The sequence below is a fragment of the Gopherus evgoodei genome, chromosome 2 (genome assembly GCF_007399415.2).
Source record: "Gopherus evgoodei ecotype Sinaloan lineage chromosome 2, rGopEvg1_v1.p, whole genome shotgun sequence".
Classification (NCBI taxonomy): Eukaryota; Metazoa; Chordata; order Testudines; family Testudinidae; genus Gopherus; species Gopherus evgoodei.
In genome coordinates this window covers 105,665,465-105,678,544 of record NC_044323.1, presented here as the reverse complement: position 1 = coordinate 105,678,544, position 13,080 = coordinate 105,665,465, and the positions used below count along the sequence as shown (strand labels likewise).

Here is a 13,080-nt window from a genome sequence, read left to right as displayed (position 1 = left end):
CTTCCATCTACAGTATGGAATGCTACTGTACCAGAATTACAGAATTCCCCAGCAGAGAAAAACCATGCTTCCCCACTTCTCCACTCCAGTCGTAAGTACTGAAGTTACTTCTAAATATATTGCCTGTCCTCCATCCTTGTGTAACAGTTTTGCAGTGGCTTATGTGATAATTCATACTTCCCTGAATTAGAAAGCTTTGCACTGTTTAGGGTGTTCATGAAATGTTGTCTTCCCAGATGAGACTCTATTCCTTTATTAATACACCCAAGCATCCTATCTGTTTTAACTGCTTCTGTGCACTGAGCAGAAGCCACCAATGAGCTATCCACAACAATCCCCAAAAGAGATTCCTGTAATTTTTATGGTCTGCTCCTGTGTGCATAGAAATTGACTTAAATGGAAATAAGCTTCAGCCCTCAAAGTCCATAAGTACAAACTTCAATTATGTTTGCCTGTATGCAAGGCAAACATCACCGTAAATAATGATGCTCAATCTCCAAACACTTCGAAATCCATCTGGAGTTATTTTTCCCCCAAAACAAATTGGGTTACTTCTTATTCCTAACTGCAGTTTCATGAATGTGACTGGTTGTTAGGAGCCTTGTCCAAGTGCAGTTTTTATTAATTCCGCAAGTAAATAGTATCAGAGGGGTAGCCGTGTTAGTCTGGATCTGTAAAAGCAGCAAAGAGTCCTGTGGCACCTTATAGACTAACAGACATTTTGGAGCATGAGCTTTCGTGGGTGAATATCCACTTCGTCAGATGCATGTACATAGGGAATGCAAGTAAATAGGGAATGTGAGAAAGTACCTGCTCCATTTTCCTTCTTTTTGATAGCTGTATTTTAGGATTCATATTTTGTCCATGCCTCTTTTCTCTGTACAAGTCAATTCCCCATAAGTTAAAGTAACTTTCCTCTTTCACAGAGTTTTTGTACTTTCACTGCCTTGTACTATGCCTGTTTTGTTGTTGTTGTTTGTTGTTTGTTTTAATTAGAAACATGTATATCCGATTATTTGATCATGTATACTTCCTGGGGCAGCTTGGTGACAGTGCTGTGCTCCAGAAAGTATTAGAGTTACAGTCCAAAGTCAGCTCCCTCATTCGCCTAGCTGTAAGCAGAGCAGCACCTCCTCTGTCTGGTGAGAGCAGTGCAGTTAGCTCACTATGAAAGGAGCTAGAACATGGGAGTTTGGGGGAGCAGGGAAAAAGATGGGAAGTTTTGGCACCCAGCCTTTTTTGGGACAACATTAAACCATATTCCATATAATGATAGTACTGTAAATTTCTTAGAATCAAGGATTTAAACTGGTTTGTATTTTCTGTACCATTAACTTCAAAAGAATACTCTTGAAATCAATGAAAGATCTGGAAGCAAAACTGTTTTCTTAAATTGTAACTTTCCTGGGTTTTGAAACAAGTGAAAATTCCTTTTCAGAGAAGTGTATCTGAAAACTCACTAGTAGCAATGGATTTTTCGGGACAAATAGGAAGAGTTATTGAAAATCCTGCTGAAGCACAGAGTGCCGCTTTGGAAGAAGGTCATGCTTGGAGGGTAATGATCTTCTCTTCGTATTTAACAAGTGCCCATTGAGAGCTGGAACACGCAGAGCGCTATGAAGCTAATGCAGTGATGGTAACAGTATAGCTTAGCACGGACTTGAAACATTCACACTGCAAGCATGCAGATATGAAAGAGTCAATTTCCATCTTGAGTGTAACTGTCACATTCACAACAACCTTCTACCACTGCTTCTCTGTCCCCCTAGTGTCCAGAGGAAGGTTGAGGGGGAAAGCAGACCCACCAGAACTTTACTGCCAGTTTGCAAAGCCAGTCTCTGAGGAGGAATATGTCAAATTAAATGCTTCCCCACATGGAAGAGGCTGGGGCTGTGACTAATGGCTTGCTCCCAGTAAGTTTAACTGCAGAATATACAAGAGGCAGGACCTCTTGGAATGAAAACTGATGTAATTTGTTTATAGTGTCATGTGGACAGACAGCTGCAGTACAAGTTTTCCCCACACACTCATCCGCTAGGGAATAGAAGTTATTACCTGAAGCACTAGCTGTATGGGAGACAGACTCATCTTGCTTCATTGAGTAAATAGTGTGTTGACTGGGCAGAAACATATGTGATAGGGTTTTTTTTTTTTTCTTTTTTACATGTTGAGTTTTAATTAATTAAGACCCAGCTTCTATTTTAAGTCAACAGAAGAGGGCCTCTGCTTGTAGACTAGCCCCCCTCCCCTCAAAGCTGCATTTCTCTTTCTCTTCATTGCATTAAACTTCCCCCCCAGTTTCTTGTATATTAAATCTGTACTGCATGTGTTCTAATTCTCTCAAGTCAAGGTTTCAGACTGGATTTAATGCTAACTAATTTCTTCTGCAGAAACGCAGCACAAGAATGAACATCTTAGGTAGCCAAAGTCCACTCCATCCTTCGACACTGAGCACAGGTAAATTTGTATTACATAGTAGCAGAGAGCTCTTTGGGACAAAGCAAATGAATGTTTACTGTAGAAATGGAGCCCAAAGCTGTGAAAATCAGATCCTGATTTCAGACACTCTAAAAACTTTAAATTTTAAGGTGAAATTCTGTTCTACCGCTAATGACAGAATAACTAAAAATTTAATGCAATGTAAAAGCCAGCAAGTGTAAACATTTTTAAGTCAGGAAACTAAGAATTGAAGTCTTCCATAGGAGGAGGGGCTTCTTCTTTTAAAGGAGCACTCGAATTTGATTACAATTTAAATTTTTATCCAAATCTAGACCATAAATATTTTCATAGTTTGGATCAAATCCAATAGTCAGATCCTTCTTTCGGCATGATCAATGTCGTGTATTATACTATTATGCTCTGTAAATAGTAACAAATAAGATTTTAAAATTACATCATCGTTATTTATTACTATACAAACAAAAAACTGGTTGCTCATAAACATAACTATTTTTTCAAGTTGAATGTCTTGTTAAGATTGCAATCTTAATGGTGCACTAGTATCTTGCATATAATATCCTGGGGTTTTTAAAGGGGAAGGTCATACTACTTAAAGTTCATACTCCAGGGAGAATTTTTTTTCAGGAATTTGTGGAACTCGGTGCTATAACAAAATTGCCTATGTTGTATCTGGAAACAATAAAATGCTTTGATTTAAAGCACATGCAAATGGTATCTCAGGTCTGTTATTGGACACCTCAGGCTTCACTGGAATCTTTGAAGAGATTTCAGTCTTTAACAAATCTTCAATACCTTCAACAATATACACATTTCTTTTTAAAGTTTTGATACATAATTTTCTAGACAGTAATACTTATACATTTTGATGCTATTAACCATTTCCCCCTTCTCTCCCTGACCCCTGCTCAGTTATCCATAGGACACAGCACTGGTTTCATGGCAGGATCTCTAGGGAAGAGTCCCACAGGATTATTAAACAGCAAGGGCTTGTGGATGGGTAAGTATTTATTATTATCCCTCAGTATCATAGAGATTTTTTAAAAAAACAAATAACCATTACAATGTAGAGGATTTTTATGCAGAAAAAGGAGAAAGCAACTGTCTAAAATTTAACCCCCTGAGCCACCAGTGAATCCCGACCATGAACAAAGACAGTATGTTTGGATAGTCAGGCATTGGTTAAACCCTCTGTAGTACTCCAGCATTGTAAGTGCTCAAAAGTACTCATTCTCCCTTGACTTTCCTTAAAATTCTCTGTGCCTAAGAGTGCTGTCTTCTGGAGGTCACTCATTATGATGTCTTGTTCCGTAACATGTCCTTGAGCTGCTCATTCATACCTTCAGGGGGTCACTCCAAGTGCTCCAATGTTCACTGAAATTGACAGTGTGCTAGTTTTTCATAATCATTCCACTTCGCGGCAAAGTTCTTAATGCTTTGCCATCTTCTGTTCATGTTCCTGTTCTATTTTCAGTCTCCTGGTATGGCAACATCAGTTAACAAAGCCTTGTTGGTTGTCTTTTCTACAGCAAGTATGTCCACTGTGTTTGCCTGCACTGTTCGGTCTGTGACAATTGTCAGGTCCCATAAAATCTTAGCCTCTTTCATTCTCTAGACCAGGGATCGGGAACCTCCGGCCTGCAGGCTGGATCCAGCCCCCTGCTTTAATTTCATCCAGACCATGGCAAGTCTCTGCCCCGTGAGCCAGAAGCCCTGAGCCTCAGTGCCCTCGACGGGGCTGGAGCTGTGACTGCCGGCTCGCCCCACTGCAGGGGAAGCTAGGGTGCCAGGCCGGTCGGTCGGCTGTCCCTGCAGCCCTGGCTAGGTGCAGCGGCAATCAGGAAAGCTCTGAGTCCATGTGTGTCTACCCTCACCCTTAGGTGCCACCCGCAGCTCCCATTGGCCAGGAGTGGCGCCTGCACATGCACCGCTGGCAGCACACGCCACACAGAGCTGCCTGGCCACATCGTGGCCACTTCTGGGAGCAGCGCGGGGCCAGGGCAGGAGGGAGCCTGCCTTAACCCCGCTGCGCTGCCGACTGGGAGCTGGCTGAGGTAAGCGGCACCCAGTCGGAGCCCAGAACCCTCACCCTCTCCTACACCCCTACCTCCAACCTGAGTCCCCTCCTGTACCCCACCCACTCCCAGAGAATGCACACCCACCCCGAACCCACTGCCCAAGATCAGAACCCCCTCCTGCACCTTGACTCCCTCCCAGAGTCTGCACTCCCACTCTGAACTCCCTATCCCAGCCATGAGCCCCCTCCTGCACCCCAACCCCCTGCTCCAGCCCTAGCCCTGAGCGAGCTCCCGCACTCTGAGCCTCTCATTTCTGGCACCATCTGGAGCCTACCTTCTGTTCTAGTGAGTCTGTTCACCATGGAAGCTAGGTTAGGATTCATTTGTGGTGGGGCAGCTAATGGTGGCTCAGTTCCCCAGGGTGCCATATTGCCCAGATACCTCAGGCTTTACATTACAGGGATTTAGGAATGTAATGCTTCCTGCTAGTCACATCCTTGACCAAAGCACCATACAGTGTTACCATAAGGAAAGAGGTGAAGGTCTTTCTTATAGCTCAAATATGTCCCAGAAAGTCAAGAGTATGATCAGCTGATGTTTCTGGCACTTGCTCGTCTCTTCTTGAAGCATCCGGACTGTACAGGGGTCCTGTTGTAGATGTATTACTGACTCTCAGCTCCATAGATACAATCATAATACGAGGAGAGAGCAGTACTCTGACACGAGTGTTTTTCAGCAGTGACGTAACTCCCTTGCCTGCAGAAATGCAATGAACAGATGAGACAGTGATCACTGCAGTGCAGTGAAGTGTGGTGCTGAAGTTTATTTCAGCAGTCACAAGAAGCTAGAGTGTGTTCTTTTTGTCCCTGGAACTCTAGACAGTTCTTGCAGCTCAACCCTGGAAAACATTGCTCCTGGCATACTGGTTACTTAGAAGGCCTGCCCAGAAATACACTTGACTTCCTCACAAGCTGAGTGGCAACTGTCACGTTTCGAGTGTATTACCTAAGGTGTTCTCTCATTTCCTTTTGTATGAAGAAGTTTTCCTTTTGTCTACTTTGTGGGGAATGCTAAGTGAAGGAGAATTCTTGGAGTAGATGCCTAAAGTTTTGGAGCTCAAGTACACAATTCACCATTTGGCTGGGTTGACTGCCTACCTAATTTGAGGGTCACATGAAAGAAATGGGGGTCACATTAGAAATGACGTCAATGAAGTACACTAATGCAATGTGAGTGTAACCTTTGCAGCCAACCCAGCCTCCCAGAGTACATTTTCAGCTAATTTTGCTGAGGAAAAATGCTCTTACGGGCAGGGGCGGCTCTAGGCATTTTGCCACCCCAAGCACGGCAGGCAGACTGCCTGCCACCCTCGTGGCACCGGCAGAGCGCCTCCCGCAGCTTGCCACCCCTAGCACGCGCTTGGCGTGCTGGGGCCTGGAGCCGCCCCTGCTTACAGGTCATTGCATATGTTCTCCACCTCTTTGTGGCTTGGAAGCTGAAAATGTGTTGTCCCTGTTAGGAGAGTTCTTGCATTGTTTCTGAGTTATTACACCTGTTCATCTAAAAGCTACTGCTATCACAGTGCTGTCTGTCTTGCTAGCATAGGATACTGGAGAAGAGAGGTAGTTTCTTCATCTCTTTTTGTCTCCAAATCATCCTATACGAGCCCAGACAAGAAAATTTTCGTCATGAGCTTAGTTATTTGCAATGGAAAGCCCAATTACAGAGCCAGCGAACTCCATAGAGTATGTAGGTGAAATAACATCATCACATTTCTTTCGCCCTATCTCTGCTTGTTGTTAGCATTGCATGAACCTAGGTTGGTGAAAACTCGAAGAGAGCAAATTACTATGTAAGAAAATGCCCTTTAACACCACTGAAGGAGGAGGAGAAAGAGAGTACAAAATGACAGAAGTCTGATTTTTAGAGCAAATGAGTTGCACTATTCAAGTTTGTACTAAAAGAAAATGGTCTTTCCTAGCCTATTTCTCCTCCGGGACAGCCAGAGTAATCCAAAGGCATTTGTGCTTACACTGTGTCATCATCAAAAAATCAAGCATTTCCAGATCTTGCCGGTAAGTGTTGACCAAAAAGTTTTCTAATTCTATTTGTTCTTCATAAAACCTTTGTCAGTGTGTGTAGAGGACTATTTATGTACCTAAATTACTAGTGCAATAAAATATAATGACAGTGTTCAGAAACAGAACTCTTTTTTGGCATTTTCAGTCTGTCTAAAAATGTCCTTTTGGTCTTCGCCTTGGCTGCTAGCATAAACATCAAAATCCAGGCATAGAACTGATGCAAAGAACTACGATCTCTGCAGCTGATTAAAACCACAAGAATTAGCTACCTTTATCTCCATTGCACTCTTTTGCTGACAAGAAGGCTAATACTAGAATATTTGTGGAAAGGGATCTTTGTGTCTTTTTTTTTTTTTTGCTTTTATGGTTACCTGAGAAATTAGAGGCCTCAATTTATAAGTTAAAACAGAAGTTTCTCAAAACATAAATGCTCTCTAGCCAAAAGACATTCTAAACCCTTGAATGGGACTAGTATGTCTACACAATCAGCCTAAAATGTTTAGACCTAATGATTATCAAGTTGCTCTTAACCTACAGGGGGAGGGATAGCTCAGTGGTTTGAGCATTGGCCTGCTAAACCCAGGGTTGTGAGCTCAATCCTTGAGGGAGCCACTTAGGGATCTGGGGCAAAATCAGTATTTGGTCCTGCTAATAAAGGCAGGGAGCTGGACTCTATGATCTTTTAATCTTTTTTTAGGTTGGATATTAGGAAAAACTTTTTCCCTAGGAGGGTGGTGAAGCACTGGAATGGGTTTCCTAGGGAGGTGGTGGACTCTCCTTCCTTAGAGGTTTTAAGGTCAGGCTTGACAAAGCCCTGGCTGGGATGATTTATTTGGGAATTGGTCCTGCTTTGAGCAGGGTGTTGGACTAGATGACATCCTGATGTCCCTTCTTACCCTGATATTCTATGACTCTGTGATTCTATGACCCTAGTATTCTTCTCTGGCCTTGGCTACACTTGCATGTAGTACCGCAGTAAAGCCTCTCAGAGCACTCTGCCTTACTCCCCGTCCACACTGGCAAGACACGTAGAGCGCTCTGACTCCCCTACTCCACCTCCCTGAGAGGATTAACAACTGTTGCATATTGGGTGAGATGTTTCAGTGCCAGTGTAAATGAGAAATAAAGTTACAACGCTCTAATTGACCTCTGGAAACGTCCCATAATCCCCTTACCTGAAGTGGCCTCTCGAACTGCATGCCAGCTGCTTATCTGGTCTGAGAAAAAAACAAACAGCTAATGTTTGCTTTGAGTGAGAGAGAGAGGCGGAGGAGGGAGGGGGAGATCTGAACTTACAAGACAGCATGCTGACACACTCTCAGCACCCCAAAACCCATCTCTCTCCCCCCACACTCCCTGTCACACTCCATCTGAAAAGCACGTTGCAGCCACTTGAATGCTGGGATAGCTGCCCATAATGCACAGCTCCCAGGGCAGCTGCTAGTGCTGCAAATGTGACCATGCCAGTGTACTTTCAGCTCTCAGTGTGGACAGACTGGACCACTTTCCCTAGTGCGCTCTCCGAAGGCTGGTTTAACTTAAAGCTCTCTACAGCTGCAAGTGTAGCCAAGCCCTGTGTCTCCCAAATACAGTAATCAGCTAACAATTATTTGAGTAGGGCTTTTGTGTTTTACTTAATGAAGAGGCAGAGAGTTGACTGAAAACCTGTAGAGAATTTATCACACCTTGCAAGTTCCCTGGCCGTCCACTCTTATAAGAAGTTTTCTAGCTGGGATTAAGTAATGTTTCTTTCAGTGGAGTTGTGGGTGCTTAGCACCTGTGGCAGTTGGACCATTAGTAGTTGTTTGAGCACTCAGAAGCTGAGGTACCAAAAGCCCATCAACACTTCTTTGACAGTGTTTGAGTCACTGATGGAAATGCAGTACTTGTTTCCTGGTATCTGGAGTTCTTCTGGAAGGACTGATTTAGTACAGCAAAATATGTGCTTTTAAGAGACGTTTCCCAGCTGGAATCTACACTATGAACTGAAGGTGTAATTTCCAGCTCGAGGAGACATACTCGCACTATTTCTGATCAAACTAGTGTGTTAACAATAGAAGTGTAGCTGCTGGGGGGAAGAGAGGAACTAGCTGCCCTGAGTATGTACCTGAAAATGTACTCATGGTGACATGAGCAGTTGGTGGAGCAAGCCACCCTGAGGGCTGGTCCACACTACGGGGGGGAAATCGATCTTAGATACGCAACTCAGCTACGTGAATAACGTAGCTGAAGTCGAATATCTAAGATCGGATTACTCACCCATCCACACCGCGCGGGATCGATGCTCCCTGTCGATTCCGGAACTCCGTTGGGGTTGATGGAGTTCCGGAATCGATATAAGCGCGCTCAGGGATCGATGTATCACGTCTAGATGAGACGCGATATATCGATCCCCGAGCAATCGATTTTAACCCACTGATACGGCGGTAGTCTGGATGTAGCCTGAGTATGTGCCAATGAAAGACCATAGCTGCGTATTTGGGCTGCTAGTTCCTCACACTGCCATGGCTATGCGGCTGTTTTTAGCTCTCTAGCTCAGAGCTAGTGCAGGTATGTCTCTGAACTGGTGGTGTAATTTCCAACTTGAGACGTTTAGACATACTCTAAGGTGGTGGAAAGTGCCAGGAAACTCTGTGAATGTTTGATCTCTGCAGTCATTCGGTTACAATTCCACACCTCTCCAGTGAATGAAAAAAAACAAAAGCCCTATCTCAATACTTGTTGTAAGCTGGTTAGGACTCTTACTGGAGTTGTTTGTGCAGGCGAAGCAGGAACTTGGTACTTATGAATCTCTAAGGACACTTCAGGCTATGAGGCCAAATGACCTTAGATGAGACTGGTATAGTGACAGTGACTTTAAGAACAATATTTCTATTTTGAGACTTATTAAGTTTTTAACTTAACCAAAGTGGAGAAGGGGTTTTGTGCATCACAGGCTTCTAAATGACACACTGTAATTTGTGCTTATTTTTTCTTACATGAGATCATACCTAGAATCTTAACTTATTGCCATACTTGGGTATTCTAATGTGCTGCCTAATTTGGAAAGGACTTCTTATTTCCCTAGTGTGAGGATGATGGACAGATGTTTTTCAGCCTCGATGATGGGAATACCAAATTCTCTGACCTAATTCAGCTTGTTGAATTCTACCAACTAAACAAAGGAGTCTTGCCCTGCAAACTCAAACACCATTGCATCCGAGTGGCCTTATGACCTTCCATCCGACACTCACTGAAGACTGGATTTGCTGGAAGACTGGATTTGCTAGAAGAACAATTGTAAGAGAATGTTGACACTGGGGAATTGGCAGATGTGTAAGTTGGTTTAAAAATATTATGCACCTTGGGACTCTGAAAGGGATGGATTCAGCTGGTGCCAACAGACCAAGATTTACTGGTTTGTCCAACACCTAAGAGTGAGTGCTGCTGAGTGTCCCAGCATCCCAAAAATTTGACAGGAGGGTATGTAAAATCATAATCAAATCTTGAAACGAAACTGGAATCTATCTTGGCTGGGCCACTTAACAGAAACAAGTGATGAAGAGAAATCTTTGAAAAGAACTCTTGCCCTGGGATAATCTTGACAATTAAGACTAGTGTGTTGACTTTTTGTATGATCACTTTTTTTTTTGCACTCCTTTTTGTTTCAGATATTGTATGCAGCCTATATTAAATTCATGCAAGAGTTGGGTATTAATCTAAACCCTAAAATGTATGAAATGCTTCAGCCTAAAAGGATCTAGAAGAAACCCAGAAGAGTGTGTGTGTTTGTGTGTGTGTATGTGTCACAAAACATCTCTGGATACTTGAGGTTCTCTCCTCTTTGAAGAAGCAGTGTGAATACAATTCTAAAAGAACATACCACCATATGTACTCTTAAAACTGTTAACTTTTAGCATAATGGCTGTAGTATGTTTGTGGCATATTAGTGGTACCCAATCATGCAAAGACTGTATTAGTCAGACTATATGCACAAATGTTTGAACCTTTTTTACTTACTGATGGTGGTGTTGGTTTGGGTTTTTCAGCCTGTTGATTTTGTTGAGGAAATTTACTATTCCTAAATGGAACTGCATGACCACACTTGGATTTGGAACCAGCTTTTTTTGTGTGGGAAAAGGACTTACACTGATAGTCTGCTTATTGTGACAAAAGATCAGTGTTTTTAGCTTTATATCTCCTTGAATTTTCAGACTGTTTGTTTCAAAGAGCTGTCTTTGCAGATAGTATACCTACAGTAACAACGATATGTAGCAAAGCTCTTTTAGGGTATAGGACTTTAAAAGAACTTATACCTTTTGTTTTTGGTAGGGTCATGAAAGTTTACATGATGAGGAACGTGCAGACTGGGTTTGGAAATCCATTTAACTATGACTGGCATTTTTTAATTTACTGCTGGCAACATCCATTCGACAACTGGTATTTGTGACAGACACAATAATACATACCAGTATCTATTGTAAACTTATATATATCCTGCCTTAGTGCTGGTTCATCATCAGAACTACTTTATTGTTAATATTTAAATCAATTATTTAATGTTTACACAATAACACTTTCCCTTCTGTTGATAAACCAGTATTGAAGCTAGGTAAGTATAAGTCGAATGCTCTCATTGGACTGCCATACTGCATATGTAACTGTCACTCTTTTAGCAAGATAGTCAATAGGTACAGGAGGTACTATTGAATTAAGTTAATTTTCAGATACTCCACACAGTTTATACATAGCAAGAAGTGTTTCACCCTGGGAACTTTCAGAATACTGTGGTGAGCAGAACTGTTTTCTCTTAAGACAGTAAATGATTTATACCAGCTAGTCTATGATGATCTCACCCTAATTAGTATTTGTCATGGGGTTTTCTGAAATCCTAGCCACGTGAAAGGATTAAAGAAGGAAGAACAATTCTGTCCCTTTAGGTCTTCGTGTAGTGTTGAGAATAGTTTAAGACAAAAACTATAACCTGCCCGAGTCATCTGTTTCAGCTGTAACTATGTCAATGGTATAGAAACACTGTATTTTAGTTTACAGAACACATTCTAGTATTTTTTTTTTCCATGTAATGTCTACATATAAAAAATGAAGAAACTTGATTTAGTTTGTAGTGAAAACTTCTGGTTTTTTTAACTGTACATACTGAATTGAGTGTTCCTGCTTTTTAGTCAGTTAAAATGTATTTTAAAACCTTGAAATTAAGCTGATTTAAGTCTCAGACTTCACTCTGCATGCTTCTATTTGGCCCCTCTGAAGTGAAAAAAAAAATTGTATTGATTACATTCTTATATTCACCAGTTTCAGTAAGACCATTTATGCTGTAGCTTTAATTTTTTTTTCTATTTACATAGTTTAGTCTCATCCATTTTTCCAATAGGCAGTTAGTATTTGCAGTGTTTCATATTTATAAAACTTGCATTTTATTTAATTTGAGAATGAAAGTTTGACTATGAATCATAATTTTGTATGTAGATGGTTGACTTAGTATTTTGTACCTTTCCCAGCTAACGTGAACTGTTTTGAGAAAGTGGCCACTTTCCAAGTGGCAGAAATCTTACTTGAGCAGATCACTGTTGTTTTTTGTTTTGTTTTGTTTCTTTCTGCTGGAAAATAGTCAATGCCACCTTAAACTTTTCCAGCCGATTCAGCTGGCTGCCAGCTTAGAATACCAAGGACTGAAGGACATTTGACTCTTATTTTTGTATTTAAATGACATGAATGTAAAGGGGATGCTCAGGGTTGTTTTGGAGCCTGTTGAATTTTTATCTTTTTTTGCCTGTGATTTTTATTTTCTAAATACTTCATGTAGCAATCTTGAATATGTCTAGAAGGAAAATGCCAAACCATTTTGGTAATAAAGTTACTAGTTAAGTTATGTTACAATAGGTGTTAAAGTACAGAAACATTTTATGTGTTAATTACTCTTGAAGAAACACGTGCCTCAGTTTAGATGTTTTGTCTTATCTTTTCTGCACTAAATACCTGACAGTCTGACCAATCAATGCACCTTTCCAGTGGCGAGACTTGCTTATTGTAAATTATATTGTCACAATGCAAGATTTTTAGTAACTATAAAATGGAATAAAGTTAAAAGTTTTCAGGGAATGCAAAAGGTATTAACTTAAGAGACAAAACCTTTATTCAATATGCTTTGCTTCATACTGTAAATAGCTTTTTGGCTTGTGAACATAATTGTAATCTTTCAGGTATTTTTGTACAAATAAGGGACTGATATTCTGTTTCTTGTAATTAGAAATAAACATTAATACAGTGCTATTCATTTTATATTTGGAATTAATGTCCTTTTTTGCGGTTACAGTATGTTAATCACTGTTGACTTGATACTAAACTATTTTGGGTGGATTGCTGTATGTTAAGAATACTCAAAGGAAAATGGAATCCTACGAGACATTTTGTTACTGACTGTTGGGCCTAATGATTATTGATAGGACAGTTTGCCATAGAATTTCCACACTGGATAGCAATCCATTTAAACTAATCTCACTGTGTCTTCCTTTCACAAATACAGC

General features: G+C 41.2%; 1 protein-coding gene across 3 annotated transcripts in view; it reads left to right on the top strand.

The window, feature by feature from the left end:
* The window catches only part of GRB10 (growth factor receptor bound protein 10), a 159,944-nt gene extending 147,109 nt beyond the window's left edge, over positions 1-12,835 (top strand). For all 3 annotated transcript variants that reach the window (XM_030551470.1, XM_030551471.1, XM_030551472.1), the window contains 6 exons: positions 14-91; positions 1,439-1,555; positions 2,391-2,457; positions 3,370-3,457; positions 6,457-6,550; positions 9,624-12,835. In XM_030551470.1, coding sequence (XP_030407330.1) covers positions 14-91; positions 1,439-1,555; positions 2,391-2,457; positions 3,370-3,457; positions 6,457-6,550; positions 9,624-9,770 — 591 coding nt within the window. In that variant the 3' untranslated portion in view covers positions 9,771-12,835. The remainder of the gene's footprint in view (positions 1-13; positions 92-1,438; positions 1,556-2,390; positions 2,458-3,369; positions 3,458-6,456; positions 6,551-9,623) is intronic.
* The last annotated feature ends 245 nt before the right edge of the window (positions 12,836-13,080 follow it).